The sequence below is a fragment of the Lolium rigidum genome, chromosome 2 (assembly GCF_022539505.1).
Source record: "Lolium rigidum isolate FL_2022 chromosome 2, APGP_CSIRO_Lrig_0.1, whole genome shotgun sequence".
Classification (NCBI taxonomy): domain Eukaryota; kingdom Viridiplantae; phylum Streptophyta; class Magnoliopsida; order Poales; family Poaceae; genus Lolium; species Lolium rigidum.
In genome coordinates this window covers 39,644,220-39,668,230 of record NC_061509.1, presented here as the reverse complement: position 1 = coordinate 39,668,230, position 24,011 = coordinate 39,644,220, and the positions used below count along the sequence as shown (strand labels likewise).

The 24,011-nt window shown below is 46.1% G+C and overlaps 1 protein-coding gene across 1 annotated transcript in view; it reads left to right on the top strand.

Annotated features, from left to right (window-relative positions):
* Positions 1-6,622: 6,622 nt before the first annotated feature.
* Positions 6,623-24,011, top strand: part of LOC124691615 (putative disease resistance protein RGA1) — a 34,515-nt gene continuing 17,126 nt past the window's right edge. Inside the window, exons 1-4 of the mRNA XM_047224906.1 lie at positions 6,623-7,264; positions 10,059-10,457; positions 15,456-16,009; positions 16,184-17,599. Of these exons, the coding sequence (XP_047080862.1) occupies positions 6,623-7,264; positions 10,059-10,457; positions 15,456-16,009; positions 16,184-17,599 (3,011 nt within the window). The remainder of the gene's footprint in view (positions 7,265-10,058; positions 10,458-15,455; positions 16,010-16,183; positions 17,600-24,011) is intronic.

Sequence of the window (24,011 nt, the reverse complement as noted above, 5' to 3'; positions counted from 1 at the left end):
TACTAGTCGTGTTGGACTCGTTGTGGGGAGGTTGGATGTGCGGTTGGTATGTCTTAATGCGTGGTGTCGGGCTTGAGAGCCGGTGTGTTTGACATGTATTCGATGAAACTCGTGGTTGCCTTATGGCTTTATATATAAAGCCGGGCCGTCTGGCCTTATGTTTAAAAAAGATTAAGTTTAGCACAAGAAGAAACACTGCCGACAAACATTACTTGAGTTGTTCTCTTTTATTGCTTCAGTAGCAACGGTACATTATTTGAGTTGTTCTCTTTGTAGGATTTATTTCTCGGTTCATTATTTCGACCAAGGCTGTAATTTTATCATGAGATATGTCTTGGTTCTTACTAGTGTGCTCACATTAATTTCTGGTTACTTCTCATCCCTGCCATTAAAGCAATTCTTTCTAATATGTTTCAGTCAAAATATGCTACTTACGTACTAAACAACAGTCAAAATATGCTACTTACGTGCTAAAAACATGAATTGGGTAATATCCCCATACTGACAGTATGAAACCTCCAATCTGCAAGCATTATTTACTAAAGTTTAGAAAACAGAAGTCATCTGTGCTTGATATAGAAATTAGATGGATGATTTGCCACGAAATAGAGTTCTGATGCTTAAAACCAAGTAGCTTTTTTCTCTCTTTTGTTTGTGCATAATCCTATACATAATTAGGACGGGGATATGTTTTAACATTTTATTGGGGCAGAAGGTACATTTTGACAAAATTTATTGGTACCAAGTTTACATTTGTATTGCTTCAAGTTCCCAGGTTATTGTTTATGCAGCCCAATTACTACAACCTGTACGCTGGGGTGAAACGCGTGAACACTGAACACCGGTTCACCCACAATGAATAGTACAGAAATAAAACCAGCGAACTGGCGATCACCCGGTTGACCGGCCCATCGGTTCTCACGGCAGCCTCTCTTTTCCCCGCATCCTTCCTGTTCGATAAATCCAGCGTAGAGGCCGACTAAGGTTTCACTGCCGCCGGCGCGCCTCACTCAACCTCCATGTAGTTGTCGGGACCGCCGCCGGCCAGTCCTCCTCTCACCTTTTGATAGGCCGACTAAGAGAATGAAGATTTCTTTGTTTGACTTCGAAAGTTCAAAAGTTCTGGCCAACTTTTGATAGGGTTCACAACAGGTTGCCACATCACTTCTTCAGTTACTGCAACTTGGAACAAGTCAGCCAAAATAAGTTCAATCAAGCAGAGACTAAACAAAACATCATCAATTCATTCACCATATTAGACAAAATATCATCAAGTTATATCATTGACAAAGAATTTTGCACACCGAGTTTATTTAGCCAGTCCTCTAGCCTGAATTTATGTACATATCAAAAGTTCACCAACACATGAACTATAAACAATGGCATTTAAAATAACAGGGCAAACTGCAATTGTACCTATTATGGACGAAACACGACCCCCCTCGCGGTCGCTCCCGCGAGCGACCTGGGATTTTTTTTCGAAATGGGGTTGCCCCAGCCTCTGCATCAAAATGATGCATATGGCCGCTTTATTACTTTATTTTGAGTGAGTGCAAGACCTTATTACAAATCAAGTATCAGTCATGGTGGATACAAAGATCAACCATTAAAAAGAAAACAAAACAGCGGGTGCCAGTGATACATCATATTGTGATCCTATGATCAAGCCGCCAACCGAACCGACTGTAGAAATCCCGTGCGACCGTCTCCAAACGGTTGCACCCAGACTCCATGGCAGCTCGCTGCTCCTCTGCTTGGATATAAGACCACGTACGGATCCAATGTATGGCCAAGGGAATAACCTGTAAGAAAGAATGAGGTTTCTGCTTGTTAAAAATAAAATCATTACGAACATTCCATATAGCCCAAACAATGGCACAAACACCCACCCTAATCTGAATTAAATCTTTTTTGGCAATACCGCTTAACCAATTTCCAAAAAGATTTGTAATATTAGAAGGTGGGGATATACTGAACGCCAAAAAGATTATGCGCCAAACAGTTTTTGCCAACGGGCATTCAAAGAACAAATGCTGAATGGATTCATCTTTATCACAAAACACACAAGTTTTACTTCCTTCCCAATTCCTTTTAGCGAGATTATCCTTTGTTAGAATTACTTTACGGTGGAGGAACCACATGAATATCTTAATTTTTAAAGGAACCTTTATTTTCCAAATATATTTGCGCAGATATTTAGTTTGATCATCTAAAAGATCAAGATACATAGATTTAACCGTGAAACCACCAGAGGTAGTAAGTCTCCATACAAAAGTGTCTTTTTCATTAGACAACTGAATATTCATCAGGCGTTCAACTAGTTCTAACCATTGCACCCACTTGTTGGGTGTCAATGTCCTACGAAATGAAATATTGAGTGAATTAGCTCCCAAAACATCAGCAACAGCAACTTGTTTTCCGTTGACAATGTTATATAGCGACTCATACTGCTGAGACAAAGGGGTATCTCCTAACCAAACATCTTCCCAAAATCTGATTGAGGTGCCATCACCCACCTTGAAAGTTCCTCTTTTGAAGAACTCTTCTTTCACTTTCATTAGTCCCTTCCAAAAGCGAGCGACCTGGGATGAAACCCTAGCCGCTGCCTCCCGGGCCCTCCCCTCCTCCTCGCCGCCACCGGAGGGCATTGACGGGCGGTGCTAGCGGCAGCGGGGCCTCACCTCCCCTCGTGTGATGGTGGCGACGCGTGACGTTGGCGTTGGACGTGACGGTGTGGCCACCAGGCGGCGGCGCGGTGGCTTCACGGTCCGCGGAGTGCGCGGTGCGGTGACGAAGCTCCTTGGACGCGGCTAGTGCAGCAGGTCGCACGAGCTCGGCCGCTTTGCTCGCTGTGGGTGGATGGGAGCATCCTGGGTGTTGTGTCTTTGGCGTGTCCTTGGCGGTGCCCGCCGGTGTGGGGAGGCGGGATCCACTGCGAGGTGATGGGCAACGCGGCCATGGTTGACTTTTTTGAGATACCGGGCCGGGGGCCTAGGCCCTCTCGAGCCCATCGACTTCCACCCCCAGATCTGGCAGCGCTAGTAGCAATGGGGGATCTAGGTCGCTGATCTGTTGGAGGATCCCTATCCCTTCAGGTCCAATGTCCCCGGTGCGGCGTTCAATGGTACTCGTGGCGGCGGTCCCTCCCATTTTTACTTGCAGTTCTTCAGAGCACAGAGCTGGGTTGCCGGGGTAGCGGCCCTAGACGGTGGGACTCTTGTTGGCCAAGGCTCGCTTAGCCAAGAACATCTCGAGCATCACAACTCCAAAACCGTAAACGTCACTCTTGACATATAAATGACCTGGACATGGTTTAGAGTATGTCGTGAGAACAACCATCAACAGCTAAGAAAGCAAATATATATAGCAAGTTCTAAATTCTGCAAGGAAGAGTGGAGCTAGAAACTCATATATGATGGGAACTAACTCGAAACAGAAAATGCATGATATAAATGAGTACAATTTGTGTGTATTATTATTGCTCTTTTCATAGAAGGTGGTGGGCTCATGGCAAGGGAGCACATACATGAAAAGGGGCGAATTCATTCTAGCTTTATTGCTTTGGCACAGGCTCGAGTCATCAGTTCACACTTGTGGGACTTGGCAGTCTTGAGGTGCAAGTGTCTGAAGACCCCCTCGTATCACTATGTACTCCTGCTTCTTAATTTGACTCTATATCCACTAAACCTTGGATGTATTGTACTACTCCAGAGATGAGACACCCAACCTGCACCACTAAAATTTTGGCATATGCAATTGGTGCTAATTAAGCATGATCTCTAATATTTAGAAAACAAAATTTGACTTAGAAATCTTTTATTTCTCTTGTTTTGAGGGATCGAAATCCAATATTATAGTTCTTTCTAGGATATTGCTTTTGCAATCATACATCTGCCATTTATCCAGATTTTCCTTTTGTTGCTTCAGACGAAAAGGCACATAATTTAAGTTTTATTTATCATTACATTATCGTTGTTTGGTTCCTGGAGCTTTTCATTTTTGCAGTTATTGTTATTTCGAACAAGGCTGTAATTTTATCATGAGATATGTATTGATTCTTACTAGCGTGCTCGCACGAATTTATGGCCAATTTTCTTATGCCTGCCAGGCCACCAATAATTCTTTCTAATATTTGGATACGCTGTTTCAGTCAAAAATAGACTACTTACGTAGTTACGTACTAGACATTAGTAATTTTGCTACATTATTGTGTAATATCCCCTTGCTGACTGTATGAAACTTGCAATTTGCGCACTAAAGTTTTGGCATATGCAATTGGTGGCAAGCATTATTTACTCAAATGTAGTAAACAAAAGTCACATGTACTTGATATGGAAATTAGATGTATGATTTGTCACCTAATGGAGTTCTGATGCTTAAAACCAAGTAACGTTATCTCTTTTGTTTGTGCAAAATCATATATATTAGTTCTTACCAGGGTATTGGTTATGCAGCTCTATATCTGTCATTAGTCCCAACTGTATTGCTTCACATTCCCAGGTTATTGTTTATGCATCCTTTTTTTCTCTCAAGAAAACATAAAGAGATCTTTTCGTTTCATTTTCCAAGGTTTATGCAGCCCTACATCTGACAGTGGTCACAAGTTTATTTTCTATTGCTTCAGATTCCCAGGTTATTCTTTATGCAGCCCTAAACCTGACATTGGTCTCAAGTTTGCTTTTTTTTTTCTTGCTTCAGATTCCTAGGTTATTACGCAGCCCTAAACCTGACATTGGTCCCAAGGTTATTTTTTATTTCTTCAGACATGGAGGCACCTAATACATGCTTTTCTCCATGTAGACTTTGTTGTTCAGTATATTGTCGCTGTTTGGTTCATGGAACTTTCATGTCCTGTGGGTGTTGTTATTTCAAAGAATTGGCATTTTATCATGATCGAGTACTTCATTTGCTCGCATGAATTTGTGTTTTTTTTCCCTCTGCCGTTAAAGCAAATCGAACACTTGGAAGCATTGTTTCAGTCAAATTAGACTGCTTATGGGGGTGCAAAATGAACTACCGTATTTTACTGCACTATTATTACTGCAGCTTCTCAATTTATGAATTGTTTTCCAAGTAGTCATTCCTTCCACGTATTTGTTTTTACTTTTTTTCAGTATCTTTGTTTGCAGAATTACTGTTTTAGCATCCCTACAGAATTAGTCTTTACACGTATTTGTTGGTATTTTTTCAGTACTTTTTTCAAGAAAAATTACTTTATGTATGCAATTGCTTGCCACTTGTCATTCTTTAAAACCCTTGCTTGCAGTTTAAGTGTTTAGCATCTAGAAGCTAGTGTCCTGGTCTAAACTTCATTTGCTTACGATTTTACCTGCTGAATTGGATTAAGTTAGCATCTCTAGTTAATTTAGTTGTTATTGCATCACTTTTATTTCAATAAATTTGTAGCTGTCAACAACTCTCGTATTTGAAATTGAAAATAAGGAATTTCTGGACGAATCTAAATGTTGAAATTTTCGGCTGCTGATGGAATAAAGTCATACTCACTCAGTCCCAGTTTATTAGTGCTCTACGTATTTTTAGGTTGCCATTAAAAAATTATATAATATAAAAAGTTATGCCATTAAAATATGGCATCTAAAATTTCTATTTTTTTGGTAATATATACTCATACTAAGTTGGTTAAATCAACGATATGTGTATGACTAATAAACTGAAACAGAGTTAGTACAAGTCTAGACTTGACTCAGGTAAGTCATATATCTAAGGTAGAACTAAGAGTAGTTTCTTGGTTGTTGCGACAACCAGCTAGCTTCAGTCTGATGCACAATTCATGCATGCATATGGTGCTTGCTCCGACCATATGTACTTGATTAAAGCTAGTGCAGCTCATCTTCCGGTGCCGGTCACGCGCACGCACGTGCCGCGTGCACATCTGCCTTTTTGTGACCGTTCTGACGCTACTAACCAGTAAATAGTAGATCTAGCGGTCATTTGCGGGACAAGCACATGGATGGCTCGGTTCGCGACGTAGACATAGAGATTAAGCAATAGTAGTACTAAAGCATGTGGATGAATTAGTTCGCTCCCTCACCGAAAGCACCGTCAAACTCAAACTCTCGCTTCTCCCAGCTTTAAAACCTCGAGAAGCTACTGACTCTCCCACTCCTCAGTTCTCACTCTCCCCCACTCGGCCACTCCTCATTCCGTGCTGCCTCCACTTGCTCCTTACGCGCCTCTCCGGCTACTGCTCAGATCTCCTCCAATCACCGTGTCCTTCCGCGTCATACTGTACTTCGTGCCTGATACTCCATGGCAACACAGGTGTAATGTGACTACACGGTAGTGGCAATGGCAGCAGAGCTGCAGCAGCGACATCGGCAGGATGGTCGAGCGGCAAGGGCAATGAATACCTGAAGGAGAAGGACACATGAGCTCTTCTCTTTTGGGTTTTCTTTCATCTATTGCTCTAGAAGGTAGCTCGCCCTCTTCTTGTAGTATTGTTTCTCATGCTTGATAACGCATGATCCCATGTTTGCATTCCAATGTGATGCCATGTTTCATTCTTTCTGTTTCTGGTATTTAATCCTTAGCTGAACCGAGTGGCAAGGAATGATAATGATATGTTGGTTTATCTTCCTTGCTACAGAAAAACGCAGCGAAAATGGGGATGGTCCTGGATGCCTTTGCATCCTACGTCCAAAACATGCTGACAGAGATGGTGAGCGAAGAGGTGCACATGCTGCTTGGAGTTGGAGATGAGATCGACAAGATGGACTCCAAGCTTCGGGACCTCAAGAACTTCCTCTCTGATGCTGATAGGAGAAACATCACTGACAATACCATGCAAGAGTGGGTGGCAGAGCTCAAGCGTGCCATGTACGAAGCTGCTGACATCCTTGACCTATGCCAACTCAAGGCCATGGAGCAAGGTCAAACCACCGTGGATGTTGGGTGTTTCAACCCCTTGCTCTTTTGCATGCGGAATCCAGCCCATGCCCACAACATCGGCACCCGCATCAAGGAGCTCAATAAGAAGCTTGGCACCATCAAGGAACGAGGCGATGCTTTCAACTTTATCAATCTTGGTTCCTATGAGGATCGTAACAGCAGGGTGCATGCCTCTCATTCTGCTATTCGCAGCCGTGAGACGTCGGGGGAGTATGATCTGTCAGGTGTAGTTGGAGAGAAGATCAAAGAAGATTCAAGAGCAATCATTGATATCATGCTGACTGAAAAAGTGGGCAACCCCAACATCATGGTGGTAGCCATTGTTGGGGTCGGCGGAATCGGAAAGACTACTCTTGCCAACACTACGGGAGAATTGCCGTACGCCGACGGCTAGGCGATGTGCCGACGGCCAAATGTCGGGGCCGTCGGCACAGGAGCCTCCGGAGCGCGGCGACAAGGATGGCCGTCGGCGTTAAATTGGCCGTCGGTACGAGGCTGGAGGTGCCGACGGTCACCGTCGGCACGGTTCCGGCCGTCGGCACAGGACCGGTCGGCCGTCGGCACGGGACCAGTCCGGCCGTCGGCACAACATTTTTTTATTTTTTTCCACTACAGACCTGTGCCGACGGTTATACCGTCGGCATAGCTTTTTCCTATTTCTCCACGGCAGTCTTTAAAAAAGCATAACTAAATCATTCTAACTGAGAAAAATAAGTATAATATATCAAATTTTGCATAAAAACAAGATCTATCATAGAAAAATATCAAAAATGGAATATTTCAAATACCTAAATAATTTTCTTAGAAATGAGCTATAATGTTCGAGGTTTCATGGCTTTCACACACGCCAAAAATGAAAAAATGGTCGCTCGTGGGTCGGATTAGAAATCCGTGTCCGGGGTATTGCTTACCATCCTAGGGCCCACACACGTGCCAAATATGACCTCGTTTTGGCAAACTATGCCATGCCGAGACCGTTTCCCACCTCATTTCCCCTAAAATCCATAGAACTCCGGAGGTGATAGCTCTTTTCGTGAAGGGTTTTTCAAAATAATTGCCATATCCTAGTTTTGACAAACGGAATAGTTACTATGACATAAAAAATGACGCCACGCGGCTCCGTGGAATTTTTTTGACTTCGTTCATACTACCATCTGGCCAAAACAGGCCCCCCGGGACATGCGGTATCGCCGTATCGGGCGTGCGGGTGCACCCATTCGCGAACAAACTAAACGGACAAAAATTAGCACATATAATGATGTGTTGTAGAACTAAAAACATTTTTTCCGGAATTTACGGAGCGACGGATAGTTGAGCCCTAGTTCAAATCCGGTCGGTTTCCAGCGGATTCGGCGGGACACCGCCGAAAGCCGCATGGTTTCCCAAAAAGCTAACGCATGCACATGACATTTGATAGGTGGTGCATAGGTGGTCTACTATCATCGCACGGAGGTTTCTCGTCATACTAAAATGCGCCCCATGTAGCTGCTTCACAAATAAAAACCGTTTGGGCACGCTAAAAATGAAAAGATGGTCGCCCGTGGGTCGGATTAGAAATCCGCACCTGTGATCTTGCTTCCCATCCTAGGGCCCACTCACGTGCCAAATATGACCTCGTTTCGGCAAACTATGCCATGCCGAGGCCGTTTCCCACCTCATTTCCCCTAAAATCCATAGAACTCCGGAGGTGATAGCCCTTTTCGTGAAGGGTTATTCAAAATAATTGCCATATCCTAGTTTTGACAAACGGAATAGTTACTATAACATATAAAATGACGCCACGTGGCTCAGTGGGATTTTTTGACTTCGTTCAAACTGCCATGTGGCCAAAACAGCCCCCCCGGACATGCGGTATCGCCGTACCGGGCGTGCGGGTGCACCCATTCGCGAACAAACTAAACGGAAAAAAATTAGCACATATAATGATGCGTTGTAGAACTAAAAACATTTTTTCCGGAATTTCTGGAGCGACGGATAGTTGAGCCCTAGTTCAAATCCGGTCAGTTTTCAGCGGATTCGGCGGGACACCGCCAGAAGCCGCATGGTTTCCCAAAAAGCTAACGCATGCACATGACATTTGATAGGTGGTGCATAGGTGGTCTACTATCATCGCACGGAGGTTTCTCGTCATACTAAAATGCGCCCCATGTAGCTGCTTCCCAAATAAAAACCGTTTGGGCACGCTAAAAATGAAAAGATGGTCGCCCGTGGGTCGGATTAGAAATCCGCACCTGGGGTCTTACTTCCCATCCTAGGGTCCACACACGTGCCAAATATGACCTCATTTCGGCAAACTATGCCATGCCGAGGCCGTTTCCCACCTCATTTTCAATGAAGTCAACTAGATTTAAACTAGAGGTACTTGATCTAATGCTCATGATTTTTGGGTAAATTAACTTTGTAGATTCAAAATATGATATGGATGTCATATTTGTATTCCTCTCATTTTTCTGATCAATTTAGACATATTATTTGCCAAATTCACATTTACCGATATTAATTATTTCATATTAAATAAAAGACAAAAAAATAAAATTATTTAATTGTTTTTTCAAATTTTACATTATATATATATATATATATTCATTGTTGTTTACTTAAGTAATTGATTAGAATTCAAAAATATAGAGGTGTGGCATCACGGCCAAAGGGTTAATATGATTGATATGGTAGTATTAACAACAAGGTGTCATTTCTTTCATGGAAGCTCATCCGAAGAGAACCAAGAAGTTAAGCGTGCTAGGATGGGAGTAGTGTGAAGATGGGTGACCAAGTGGGAAGTTTGACTACAAGTGTAATTTGACCTAAGATTAGGTGTACTAAGTGTGATTGTGAAAGATTAACAAGTTAAAAATAATAAGAAGAAAATTGAAAAAAAAATAAAAAAAATTTTTTTGTTCAAAAAACATAATTTGAATATTTTTTCATCAAATAATTTGAAAATTTTGAAATACTATGCCGACGGTTATACCGTCGGCACAACAATCTACGCCGACGGCCAGTCTGTGCCGACGGTGATCGGGCAGTCCCCGACCAGAACTATGCCGACGATGCTATGCCGACGGTCACCGTCGGCACAGCCTGTGCCGACGGCCATCTGTGCTGTGCCGACGGCTGGCAGCCGTCGGGACACTGGAGCTCTCCCGTAGTGCAAGAAAGTATTCAATGATGAAATCATTAATGCTGAGTTCGACAAGACAATATTGTTGAGCATCAACAAGAACTTTGACAAGGTTGAGCTAATCAAGACAATGATCATGCTCACCGGAGGAGAATGCGGTGGTGGAGCGGTGTTGGCTGTGCTTCAGCCAATCCTTACTACTGCCGTGACAGGGAAGAAGCTATTTATAGTGATGGATGATGTGTGGATCCCTAGAGCGTGGGACGACATGCTTGGAAGTCACTTGGCTAATGTTGTTGCTCGAGGTAGCCGAATCCTCGTCACTACTAGAGATGAAAGAGTTGCCCGAGGGATGAAAGCTTTGTTTCCCTACCACCACATTGACAAACTAGAGGAGGAGGATGGCTGGTCATTGCTCAAGAAACAGGTACTTCACAAAACTCAAAAGTATCTTTGGAAACGGCTAGTTCTTAATTAGCTTAATTAGGAGTAAATACATATTATTAGTGCATTTTTTATGTCTTTTCTTTGTAAATACAAGACGGATCCATACCACACAGGGACACTATAGGCATGCCACAACACGTGCACACAACCTCTATACACAGTAAGTAAATAAGGCATGATATTATGAACATAGACATCAAATTAGGTTTTGATCAAGTGGAAAACTTGGCTCCTACAAGCAATTAAATTCTATCGTTTTACAAGCTAGATTTTTTTCGAAATGAAAAAAAATCTAGATTTTATGTTGGTAGTAAGTAATTCATAAATTTGGGATAGACTTTCCAAAGGTTTATTGTTTTCTTTTAGATGTTTTAAATATATCTAATCGCCATCTAAATTGGAAATTCAGATTTAAAAATTAACTAGTGATATGGTATAAATACAAGAAATTAGCAAGGTGAGTGATGTTTTGGCTCTTGGGTGCATATGCTCCTTTCATTTTAAAATGCATGTTTGATACATTTTAAAATATTATAGAATTGCAAACGAAAAATTCACATGTACATCTTCACGTGCTACATCCGCACAATTAATGAAAAATTTGAATTGTCGTTCGAGTTGTGTAAAAAGGAAAAACAATTATGGCAAAATAAGTCTTTGTGAGACATATTGTCTTTTATCTTCAATTATTAAAAATATCATTTTCGCAGAACTGTACAAATGCACATAGATTATCCAGATGTACATACAGAAGTTTTGTAAATTATTTTTAATAATTAAAATATGTTTTTTGGGTGAAGGGAGCATATGCACGCACGAGCAAAATTAAATTTTCGGTATCGTTCTTCTATCATGCTGACACATACCCTCTCAATCCTTGGGACACTCAATTGTGGAGTAAATTACAAAAAAATTACCATAATTCGAGCTAGGGTTTTGCTAATTTTTGCAAAAAACTGCCAATTCTGAGGCATAGAGTAAAATCTGACCAGTGGGAACCATATGTAATGGATGAGTTGGCAGAACACACATGGATGGGGAGCTCACGTGGACTTGGGGCCCACCTAGCAGCCTCTTTTTTCCCTTGTCTTCCTCCTGATGTTCTCTCTATGATTCCTCACCGCCGGCGAGCTCCTCTCCACTGGCGAGCATCACCTCTACTGGCTAACATCCCTTGCATCACCATGTGCGGGATTGAAGAAGGACCAAGGCCCCAGTCTAGGTCCCATCAACGCCGCCAGAGCATCTCCACGGCCTCACCTGCCGCGCGCACCTCCAGGTCGACTTTGGGGACATGCCAGAACTAAGTGACGGCAGCACCGCTGGCAAACACATCCCGAATGTCTGCCGCATCCCGCATGGTAGAGCTCCGTCGGCACGTGTGCGCGTGGCCGGAGCAGAAGGACGTCGGCGCGTGCGTGGTCGAGGCAGAGTGCCCCATGCGCACTATCTCCATGTCCTCACCTGGTTCAGCGATTGCAGCTTCCCGCGCACACCCGCGGCCTCAGAGGACTCCTCCATGGCGGCATAGACAAAAGAAGCTTGCAACACCACCCGACGCAAGCGCGGCCGCGGCATTCACTACCTAGCGACATGGCCTGCGGCGGGGAGACTACAGAGCATCCCACAACACCACCATGTGCAAATGCAGCGGCGATGTACGCTTCCCAGTGACGTGGCGCCGGCGTCCGGTGCCCAGTGACGCGGTCGGTGGTGAGTAGGCTACTCTCCAACAATCTTTTGGGGATGGGGAGTAGAGAGATATAATGAGAGGATAAAAAGGAAAAGAGTGGAAAAGATGTGGGGCTGACATATGGGTCCCACGTCCACCTCAGCTCCTTCTCGCAACATCACCTTGGGGCTCTTCAGTTTTGACACTGCTAGGGTGGACCTAGGGGCGGTTCCGATAAGGAGGGCCGCAGCTCGGTGGGTGGGCAGCGCCCGCTGGTGGGGACATGGCAGTGGTACTCCGGCGTGGTAAAGAGGGTAATAGGAGGTCAGGAAATAATATGTGAGCCTGACATCTGGGACCCATGTCCACCTCAGCTAATGACTCATGTGTGGTGCCAACTCAGACTGGAGACCCAAGCATTGCTGGAGAGCCCCAAGATCCGCCCTGGCTGGTGTCCCAAGCGTTGCTGCAACCTTGAGTATTGGTGGCCACAGTCTCTCGCCCATGAGCCTCCGGGAGGTTGATGAGTTTGGATTTTGAAGGAGATGGGGTTATGGAGGAGGAGACAAGAGGGAGAAGTGATCACGAGTGTGTAAGTGGTGCCGGTTCTAGGTGAAAATTAAGGAACCACGAGGTAACAATTCATAGAGTACACTATTAGTCTCACAACTTGCGTGAGATGTGCAAACTAGTCTCACAACTTGCAAAATGGGATAGTCCCACAACTTGTTTTGATGTGTAAAATCTGGTCGACATGTGATGATGTCTTTTATGCAAAAAAATACCCCTCCGTATTTTTGCAATGAAATGTATCTACCAGTTCTACCATATAATACGGAGCCCACTTGTAAAAGGAGATAATAAAATTTAATGGATCGATGTGGTGACTCGAACTGTGAACCTCATCCATGTTGGCGGCGTGAAGCTAGCCACTACTCCCTCCATTCACAAATAATTGTATATACGGGTTTTCTAAGATAAATTTGGAAGTAGAGTGAAAAATACATTAGGAACATGCATCTCTCCTCTTTAATTATTTTACCTGCAATAAGCTAAGTGCATGCCGAAAACAAGAAGAACATATGCTTAATATATTTGGTTTGATTTTCGTGCGATGAAAGAGAAGCAGTTAAATTAGAAATATAGGAGTACACTCTTTTATTAACAAAGTTTAGAGCTTAATGTCCACTTATTTGAGGACGGAGGGAGTACGAGGCAAAGCCCATTTATGTTCTAACTTTCACAGCAACAGATGATGTCATCAAATCTTAGGTACTACTCATGTTGTAACACATGAATAACACGAATCATGATGCAAATCAAATAGCGTAGAAGTTGATTGAGCACAAACTTAGTTCTCAGCTGAAAACTAGCAAATCCCTTTAACTTAAATGTTTCCAGTAGTACCTAGTGTTAAGCTTCATGCACTAGCCACTTGAACCAAAAGTCCGAACTGATGGAAAGAGCTAAGCAATCTACTTGTACATGTCAACACTCCCTCTCACGTGTGACGAGGAGACGAGAAGACAAATCAACACGTGTAGAGAGGCAAAGAGGCAGCGGAAGGCCGGAACCACACGGCAGGAGGCTACGGGGAGAGGAGATGATTTTTAGAATAAATTGGGAAAGCCATGATTTAAACTCGAGACCTGAAGCTCTGATAGCATGTTAAGCTTCATACACTAACCATTTGAACCAAAAGTCCGAACTGATGGAAAGGGCTAGGCAATCTATTTGTACACGTCAACACCTAGCACTACACAAACTAGATTTCTTATCGTATTCAAACTCAGATTAGCTGCCTGGCATGAACACGACAAACAACCACTACCACGACGAGCGTTGGTTGAAATGCGTGGGCTCTGCTTGCCTTTTTATGTATAGCTACTGTAAAATTATCAACAGAAATGGGCGTGCACGCTCGGCATTGTAATCTAGAACTGTAGATACAATTCGTTACAAAAATATGGAGGGGCATTTTTGCATAAAAGACATCACCAGGTGTCACCTTCTAAATCGCTTGGACCAGTTTTTGCACATCAAAACAAGTTGTGGCCTTGTGGGACTGCGGTACCCTATTTTGCAAGTTATGGGATAAGTTTGCACATCCCACCCAAATCATGAGACTACTAGTATATATAGCTCCCATTCATATATGGAACTGTCTGATGCGTCGAGAATGGACCGCCAAAAAACTTTTCGAGCATAGGAGAATGACTCCAGATCGACATGCATTATTACCTTCTGCAGCAGTCCATGATCTTAGCTGGGTGGGGTTCTTCTTCTTCCTATGCGCTATGTACCGGCTCGGCGTCCCTTCCAGCTTCCGTTGTGATGCGCCCAACTCCAGTCCTTCGAGTACCGAAACAATCGGCAGCCCTGGGATACTCAACTCCGAGGAAACCAGCGCCCAGAGCAAGAAGCAAAGCACGCTCGAATTTCTTGCCCTGCTTTTTCAAAACAAAAACAAAAACTTGCTTCGAGGAAGACCAGTACTACTAGTGTTTTGCCCTCACAGATCCTGGGAGACTAATATGACTAGTACTTGTCCATCAAACATGCATTTGGTGTTTACTTCGCAATTGTTCACAGACCGATTGAAAATTTCGAATGAGGGGTTATAGTCAGATGGTGTGATTTCACCGTGACCTCACCGTTTCCACTGGCACAACATGCACCAGCACTAGTGTTTTCCCTCACAGATCATGGCACATTTCTGTATAGGAAATTCTCATGTATGGCGCTCTGCAAATGCAACTTCCAAAAAATGTATTGCAAAAAATTATATATATTTGAAATATATATTCCACCATGGGTTAATTATGTCAATGTATCTCAAAAAAATAATCTTTTTAACTTGTGTAACTATTACATATTTCCAAAACAACTGATAAACATGTTTTTATTGAACATTTTTTAAATTTTCAAAAATATACAATTTCTATTTAAAAAATACAAATATGTAACTAGTATGTACTATATTTCGATACAGAGTAAACTAGAAATCAATACCATAATATGAATTTTCTCTCAAAGAATACCATAAATAAATGACCACATGCTGAGCTAACTCGCTATTTTAATGAGCTCGAACGAGTGGCTCAAATTCCAGCCTTATTTACGATACCAATTCATTCAAATGACAAATAAGATTAGGTAGTGCATTATTATCTAGTTTGTTTTTAGTTTTTTCTATAGGAGCTTATTGTAGCTGAAACTGAATTGACACCATGCTAACATAACACTATTTTTTTTCTTATGGCAAACGACTCCTTATTGATTCCTGTTTGGGTTAACCTTCCGCAGATAGTCTCTTGTGAAACAGATGGACATGAAATAGATACACTCAAGGATATTGGGTTGCAAATTGTAGCAAAATGTGATGGTTTACCTCTTGCTATCAAAGTATTGGGAGGACTCCTGTGTCAGAAAGAAAAAAAACACCATGAGTGGAAAATGGTTCTGGATGACTCTGTATGGTCGGACAATGAAATGCCTGAAGAGCTAAACCATGCAGTATATTTAAGCTATGAAGATTTGCCTTCTTGCATCAAACAATGCCTTCTATACTGGTCACTTCTTCCAAAAACTGCATTACTTTATAAACAAGACATTATCAGCATGTGGATTGGTGAAGGATTTGTTCAGGGAACCTCAGACAACTTGGAAGAATTAGGATCCAAGTACTACAAGGAGCTGATAGTGAGGAACCTTATAGAGCCAAATGCAAAGTATCTTGATCAAACTGTTTGCAGCATGCATGATGTTGTTCGCTCATTTGCTCAATTTGTGTCAAGAGATGAGGCACTGGTGGCTCATAGTGGAGAAACTAATATTGGAAGTAAACTTAGTGCACACAAGTTTCTCCGGTTATCCCTAGAGAACAAATCATCGGAGTCAGATGGGTTAGACTGGAGTTCATTACAAACACAAACAATGTTGAGAACACTAATATTAGTTGGTAATATAAATATGAAGTCTGGAGATTTGCTGGCCCATTTTCCAAGTTTAAGAACACTATATGCAGATTCAAGTGGGGTTGGTGAATTGGCTGAACTTTTGCATGAGTTCAAGCACTTGAGGTACTTGTTTCTGAAGAACTCTAATATATCTTCTCTAACGGATAACCTTGGAAAGTTGAAATTCTTGCAGAACATTAACCTCCGGGGAAGCAAACAATTGGTGAAACTTCCTCATAGCATTGTAGAGTTAAATCAGCTAAGGTATCTTAACATCCGTGCCACAAGTATATGTAGCATACCTAGGGGATTTTGCGGTCTAACAAATTTGAGGATAGTATATGGATTTCCAGCAATAGAGGATGGTGATTGGTGCAGTCTGGAAGAGTTAGGCCCTCTTTATCAGCTCACTCAAATTGAACTACAAGGGCTCGGGAATATAACTGTGCCATCATCTGCAGCAAAGGCAAAGCTTGGCGAGAAGGTGCATCTTACCACCATATGCTTAAGGTGGCATAGTAGACTGGGAGATGATGGGAAGATAAAAGAGGAAGATAGTGTCTCTGAGGAAGAGCAAGAAAAAACTGAGAAGGTGTTTGATGAGCTCTGTCCTCCACCCAACTTAGATTATCTTTTCATCAAAGGCTATTTTGGCCAGCGACTCCCATGCTGGATGATGTCATCATCAGTTGTGCTCCTCAAGACCTTGAGGGCTCTGATGATTGATGACTTGGCTTGCTGCACACTACTTCCCAATGGTTTGTGTCAGCTCCAGTATTTGGAAATCATTCAGATCAACCGCGCTCCAGCCATTAAGCGTGTTGGACTTGAATTCCTACAGTCCAACCATCACCAAAGTCTGCCCCCTTCCCATGTGCCAGTTGCTTTTCCTAGAATGGATAGGATGAATTTAATAGGGATGGTGGAATGGCAGGAGTGGGATTGGGTGGAGGCAGTGCAAGCTTTTCCTGTCCTGCGGGAACTTGTGATAGAGTCATGCAAATTGACTAGTCTTCCTCCTGGCCTATCCTCCCAGGCAAAGGCTTTAAATGAATTAGCAATAGAGTTTGTCGAGGGTCTCACATATGTAGCGAGCTTTGTATCCCTGGTGAGGCTGAAGGTAAATACACTTCCTGATCTGGAGAGGATCACTAATCTTGCCAGATTGCAAATACTAATCATCAAAGACTGCCCAAAGCTGAAGGTGCTAGAGGGTGTTCCCGCACTTCAGAGGCTCTCGCTTGACGATGAAGACATGGAGACACTCCCGGAATATATGGGAGGTATAAGTCCAAGGTGTTTGGAGCTAAACTGCAGCCTAGCGTTGCTCTATTCCATAGGCGCGGGACAATCTGGCCCTGAATGGGACAAGTTCAGCCACATTGAGTGTGTGAAGGCATATGCATGTGAAGGAGATATGGTAAAGAAATGGTATGTCTTGTACACAGGCAACCCCTACAATTTGGAGACAAATATCAGCCGCTCTTTCATGTCAGCAGGTAAATTTGCTTCGCTTGCTTATCTTAATTTATCCATTTGCTTTATTTATTTCATGTAGTCTATCTGTGTTCTACTTTACACTTGATTTTGCATATACTCCCTACTTTGAGTAAATTACCTAAATCTACCACAATTGAGCAGTAGTAAACTACAACTTCTGAGGCAGTGAGCAACAAATCAACCAAATCTTGGGTAAACAACGGATTAGCATCACGGCCCTACTGTCAGAGCTGACCTGGCAATCAAACGGCCGTGTCTCTGTTAACATCCATTTGCAAAAACTGGCGTTGACCAAATCACTTTCTTACCCCGTGTAGATCTTGTAGGAAAAAATGGGCTAAGATGAAAAAAACGACAACTGCCTCTATAACCAGCGCGCGGCCCGTCCCTGCTTCAGCACGGCGAGGCCGGAGAAGCACCAAGCGGCAGCGCTGCACGTGAGCACCATGGTCAGCTCCTGGCCGGTGTTAGCCAACTTTAAGCTCAGAGGGTTTTAGGTAGTCGTTCTGTCAAAAGAATAAACTCTGAACCTGGTGTCAGTTACTGCAACGTCAGGTTAGGGACTTAAGTCGTTTTCGGTTAGCGAGTTAGTCGCTCTGTTGGTGGTGGACGTGGTCTGTGCGTTCCGCTGCCGTAGCTGCAGGATCGATCGAGCGCACGCTTCGATCGTGGGATGGCACGATCCAGTAAGAGGCAATGCCGCGATCATCGCATGTAATAAAAGGAAGAACAACCGAAAAGCAGTTCAGTTGAACACTGCACAAAATACCTCGTCTCTGTCTCTCTTTTCTGCATACAATTTCATCGAATTTGTTAGTGTGAGATTGAGGGGAGTTGCGATCTGCAACCACATTTGGTATCAGAGCCCGTGTACCGATCATGGTTGGAACTCCTCCACCTGCATCGTCGCCGGCGGCGGCTGGCTCCAAGAAGTCTGGAACATCGACATCCCCATGTCGCGTGCGCTCGCCGAGCCGCGGACGTCGAAGGGATCGGAGCGGCGGCGGCGAGATCGTGGTTCGGGAGGTGGTGAGGGAAACCGGCGGCGGCGGCACGCCCTGGCCGATCCTCACGAAGACCAACTACACAGAGTGGGCCATACTCACGCGTGTGAAGCTCCAAGGCGCCGGCCTCTGGGAGGCCGTCGACGCCGACAACGGGACCGAGCGGCAGGAGCGACAGGCGTTGGGCGCCATCCTGACCTCAAGCAACTGTCCATTGAGGAGCTGAGCGGACGCCTGTCCGCGTCCGAGGGACGTGGAGCGCCGGAGCAAGAGGCGGGAGGTCGTCTGCTCCTCACGGAGGAGGAGTGGGCAGCCCGGCAACAGCAACGCTCGGGCGGCTCCTTCAGCGGGGAAAAGAAAGGGCGGCCCCAGGGCAAGCCCAAATCGCCCGGCGGCGGCGATGGCAGCAAGGCGCCGCAAGAGGGCAGCGGCTCTAGCGAGCGCCGCAAGGGCAACTGCAACTACTGCGGTAAGCCAGGCCATTGGGCCAAAGAGTGCCGAAAGGCACAACGAGATCGGGAAAGGAAGAAGCAGGAGACCGCAAACCTGATCCAGCACGAGGATGCACACGAGGGCGGGCTCCTCATGGCCATCGTCAACGAGATCATTGCACCGCAAGCGGTCTTCCTCAACGAGGAAAAGGTGATCCCCGTTCCATCTCCTGACGGTGTTTGGTTCTTCGACACAGGGGCGAGCAGCCACATGACGGGCGAACGACATGTGTTCGCCGCGCTGGACGACACCGTGCACGGCACGGTCAAGTTTGGCGATAGCTCGCTCGTGGCCATCCACGGACGCGGGACCGTCTTCTTCCGCAGCCAGGGAGGAGAGCAGCGTGCACTCGCTGATGTCTTCTTCATCCCCTCGCTCAAAAGCAACATCATCTCGCTCGGACAGTTGGATGAGGGCGGCTGCGACATCGGCATCTAGTCCGGCGTCATGACGATCCGAGACCCTGGTGATCGCATGCTGGCGCGCGTGCGTCGCACCGGGAGCAGACTCTACACCGGCGTCCTCACCATCGACGCACCGGCGTGCCTCCTCGCGCAGGGCGAGGACGTGTCATGGCGTTGGCATGCACGCATGGGACATCTCCACTTCCGGGCGCTCCGCGCCATGGCGTCCAAGCAGATGGCGCGTGGCATGCCAGCCATCGACCACGTGGATCAGTACTGCGACGACTGCTCACTGGGCAAGCAGCATCGGGCGCCGTTCCCTCAAGCCTCAGGGTATAGGGCCGACCACGGCCTAGAACTGGTGCACACCGATCTGTGCGGCCCCATCACGCCGGCGTCGCCCGGCGGCAAGCAGTATTTTCTCCTGGTGGTCGACGACCACAGCCGCTACATGTGGCTTGAGCTGCTCAAGACCAAGGACGAGGCGTTCCAGCGCTTCAAGAAAATTCAGGCGATGGCTGAGGCGGAGAAGAACTGCAAGCTTCACGCGTTCCGATCTGATCGGGGCGGCGAATTCAACTCAACCGAGTTTCGCGAGTATTGCGAGGAGAATGGAATCGAGCACCACACCACGGCACCCTACTCTCCACAACAGAATGGAGTAGTGGAGAGGCGCAATCAAACTATTGTCGAGATGGCAAGGTGCTTGTTGAAGAGCATGGATGTGCCGACGTACTTCTGGGCAGAGGCGGTGAAAACCGCTGTCTACATCCTCAACAGGGTGCCGACGCGCAGCCTCGATGGTGTCACGCCGTACGAAGCATGGCACGGCCGTAAGCCCAACGTGTGTCACCTGCGCACATTTGGGTGCATGGTGCATGTGAAGAAGCTAGGTCCAGGGATCACCAAGCTGTCGGACCGCTCAATTTCGATGATTTTCATCGGATACGAGGAGGGATCAAAGGCGTACCGCGCCTACGATCCAGCCACGAAGAAGGTGCATGTGACTCGTGACATCGTCTTCGAGGAAGGCAGGCCATGGAGTTGGAACGCGTCGGGCGCGCTCTCGCCGCGCTCTGGACAAAGGTGGAATGCCCAGGACGCGCCCAGTGCACGCACTACGTCGACAACATTCACTGTGGTCTACACCACTGAGAATGGCACGGAGGGACTGGACGCTGGCACGGATGCTGCCACGTTCTCCTCGCCAGCCCCTGCATCAACTCCGGTGGCCTCGTCGTCAGAGCCGCACACCCCTGATGCGATGACCATGACGCGCTGGGCCACGCCGCCCACGCATGATGACGGTCGCGACGTCGACTCCGGCCCCATTCGATATCGGCGCCTGTCGAGCGTGCTCGACGAGACCGAAGAATATGCTGAGCACGAGTCCTTCAAGCGGTGCCTTCTCAGCGCTGAGGAACCCCGTGATGTCACGGAGGCGCTCGACGACGCAGCATGGAAGGCCGGCATGGACGATGAAATGGCATCCATCCTCGACAACAAAACCTGGGTACATTGTCCTCTACCTGCAGGACACAAGGCAATTGGCCTAAAGTGGGTGTACAAGGTCACGCGCGATGCTGACGGCAAGGTGATCAAACACAAAGCCCGCCTCATCGCTAAGGGGTATGCACAGCGGCAAGGTGTTGATTTCGAGGAGGTGTTTGCTCCGGTAGCTCGGATGGAGACAGTGCGTGTGCTTCTGGCCCTTGCAGCTCACTCCAAGTGGGAAGTACACCACATGGACGTCAAGTCGGCCTTCTTGAACGGCGATCTTGAAGAGGAAGTTTATGTGGTACAACCGCCGGGGTACATCACTGCAGGCAAGGAGGGACAAATACTGAGGCTGCAGAAGGCACTATATGGGCTTCGTCAAGCACCTAGAGCCTGGTACGCCAAGCTGGATGACACACTGGGCACGCTCGGATTCACTCGCAGCGTGCTGGAGCATGCGGTGTACTGGCGAGGCGATGGAACCAACTTTCTCCTGGTGGGGATATACGTTGATGATCTCATCATCACAGGCACGGACGCCGCAGCCATCATCAAGTTCAAGGGACAGATGCAGAAGCTGTTCAAAATGAGTGACCTCGGCCTTCTCAGTTACTATCTTGGGATCGAGGTGGCACAGTCAGATGGAGTGATCACTCTGTGCCAGCGCAGCTATGCAGCAAAGATTTTGGAGGTGCCAGGGATGAGCAACTGCAATAGTTGTAGCACACCTATGGAGTGCAGACTGAAACTGCACAAGGAGGATGGAGCAAAGGCTGTGGACGCTACCATGTACCGCAGCATAGTTGGGAGCTTGCGTTATCTGACCAACACCAGACCAGACATCACACATGCCGTGGGTGTTGTCAGCAGGTACATGGAGAAACCAAGCACAACTCACTGGACTGCAGTGAAACAGATCCTCCGATACATCAAGGGCACACAGGACCTTGGATGTCGATACAGAGCAGGGAGAGGGACGACAGTTCTAACTGGTTTCAGTGATAGCGATCACGTGGGCGATGTTGGAGACAGGAAGAGCACTTCTGGGCAGGTTTTCTTCCTCAATGAGAACCTTGTCTCTTGGACATCACAGAAGCAGAAAGTTGTGGCGATCAGCTCATGCGAGGCTGAATATGTGGCGGCCACAGCAGCAACCTGCCAGGGACTGTGGCTGAGTCGTCTTCTTGGAGAGCTGCTGGGAAAGGAGCCCGAAAAGTTCGAGCTGCTGTGTGACAATCTGTTAGCCATAGCTCTGGCCAAGAACCTTGTTCATCACGATCGAACCAAGCACATAGACATCAAGTTCCACTACATTCGTCATATCATTGAGGCAGATCAAGTGCACTAGTGGAGAAGAGGCCTTTGGACCCAAGCAAATGACCCACTGCTGAACCAAAACGGGTCCAATGCCCCCATTGGACCCGGTTCGTTTCTGCCCAGGACGACCCCACCCGCTGGCGCCTGTCTCGTAGCGGCCTTTGGACCCGGTTTGTCATACAAACCGGGACCAAAGGGTCCACCCGCAGGGCGCGGCAGGCCGTGTCAGCTCGGGGGACCCTTTAGTCCCGGTTTGTATGACAAACCGGGTCCAAAGGCCCCCCTCTGGCTATATAACCTTGCCCCTGCCCAAGTGTGAGCCACACTTAGCCATTTTTTCACTATCTTCACAAGAGGGTGTATTGCTCTCCTCTCTTCTTCACATGCACAAGAGGTGTTTGATGAAATGCTTAAGAGGATTTGCCACTTGAGTTTACACAAATCAAGCCACACTTAACTTGCTTTTTTCTTCTTCATCGAGGTTAACAACTTTATCCTTTTCATCCGCAATTGATAAAATGCATGTGTATATATACATCGTGATGTTCCGTAATGGTTTTGATCAGCTTAATTATATCATGCGGATGAATCGGCAATGGATGTACATTGACCGACGGTTTGACGAGTTCACTCGCGGGCCTGGATAATTTTATGGCCGTGGCGGAGGCAAACAAACATGGTGGCTTCATGTATTGTCCATGTGTGGACTGCAAGAATACCGTAAATTACGCTCGCTCGAGTCTCATTCACGACCACCTTCTGCGATCCGGTTTCATGCCCAGTTACTATTGTTGGACCAAGCACGGAGAAAGAGGGGTTATGATGGAAGACAATGACGAAGAGGAAGAGGATGATGACGGTTATCCCAATTTCCCTGAATACGATGATACCGCGAAGGCAATGAAGACAATGAAGTAGAAGATCAAGAGGCACCGGATGAGCCTCGCGATGATGATCTTGGCCGGGCCATTGCTGATGCAAGGAGAGAATGTGAAACTGAAAAGGAAAGGTTAGCCTTCGACAAGATGATAGAAGATCACAACAAATTGTTATACCCAACTTGCGAAGATGGCCATAAAAAGCTAGGCGAGCACACTCGGAATTGTTGCAATGGAAGGCGGAGAACGGTGTCACCGACTCAGGATTTGGAAAGTTGCTCGACAATAATTAAGAGGAAGCTTCCAAGGGGTAACGAATTGCCCGCCGATACGTACGAAGCGAAGAAGATTGTCCGCCCTCTAGGATTAGATGTGCAAAAGATACATGCATGCATTAATGACCGCATCCTCTACCGCGATGAGTACGAGAATTTGGATGCATGTCCGGTGTGCACTCGCATTGCGGTATAAGATCGGACGAGATGATCCTGGTGATGTTGAGGGCGAGCGCCCCGAGAAGAGGGTTCCTGCCAAGGTTATGTGGTATGCTCCTATAATACCACGGCTGAAACGCTTGTTCGGAAATAAAGAGCATGCTAGGTTGTTGCGATGGCACAAAGAAGACCGTAAGAAAGACGTGATGTTGAGGCACCTGGCTGATGGCTCCCAATGGAGAAAAATCGATAGAGAGTTCCCAAACTTTGCACAGGATGCAAGGAACTTACGGTTTGGTCTCGGTACGGATGGCATGAATCCTTTTGGAGAGCAGAGCTGCAGCCATAGCACCTGGCCCGTGACTCTTTGTATATAT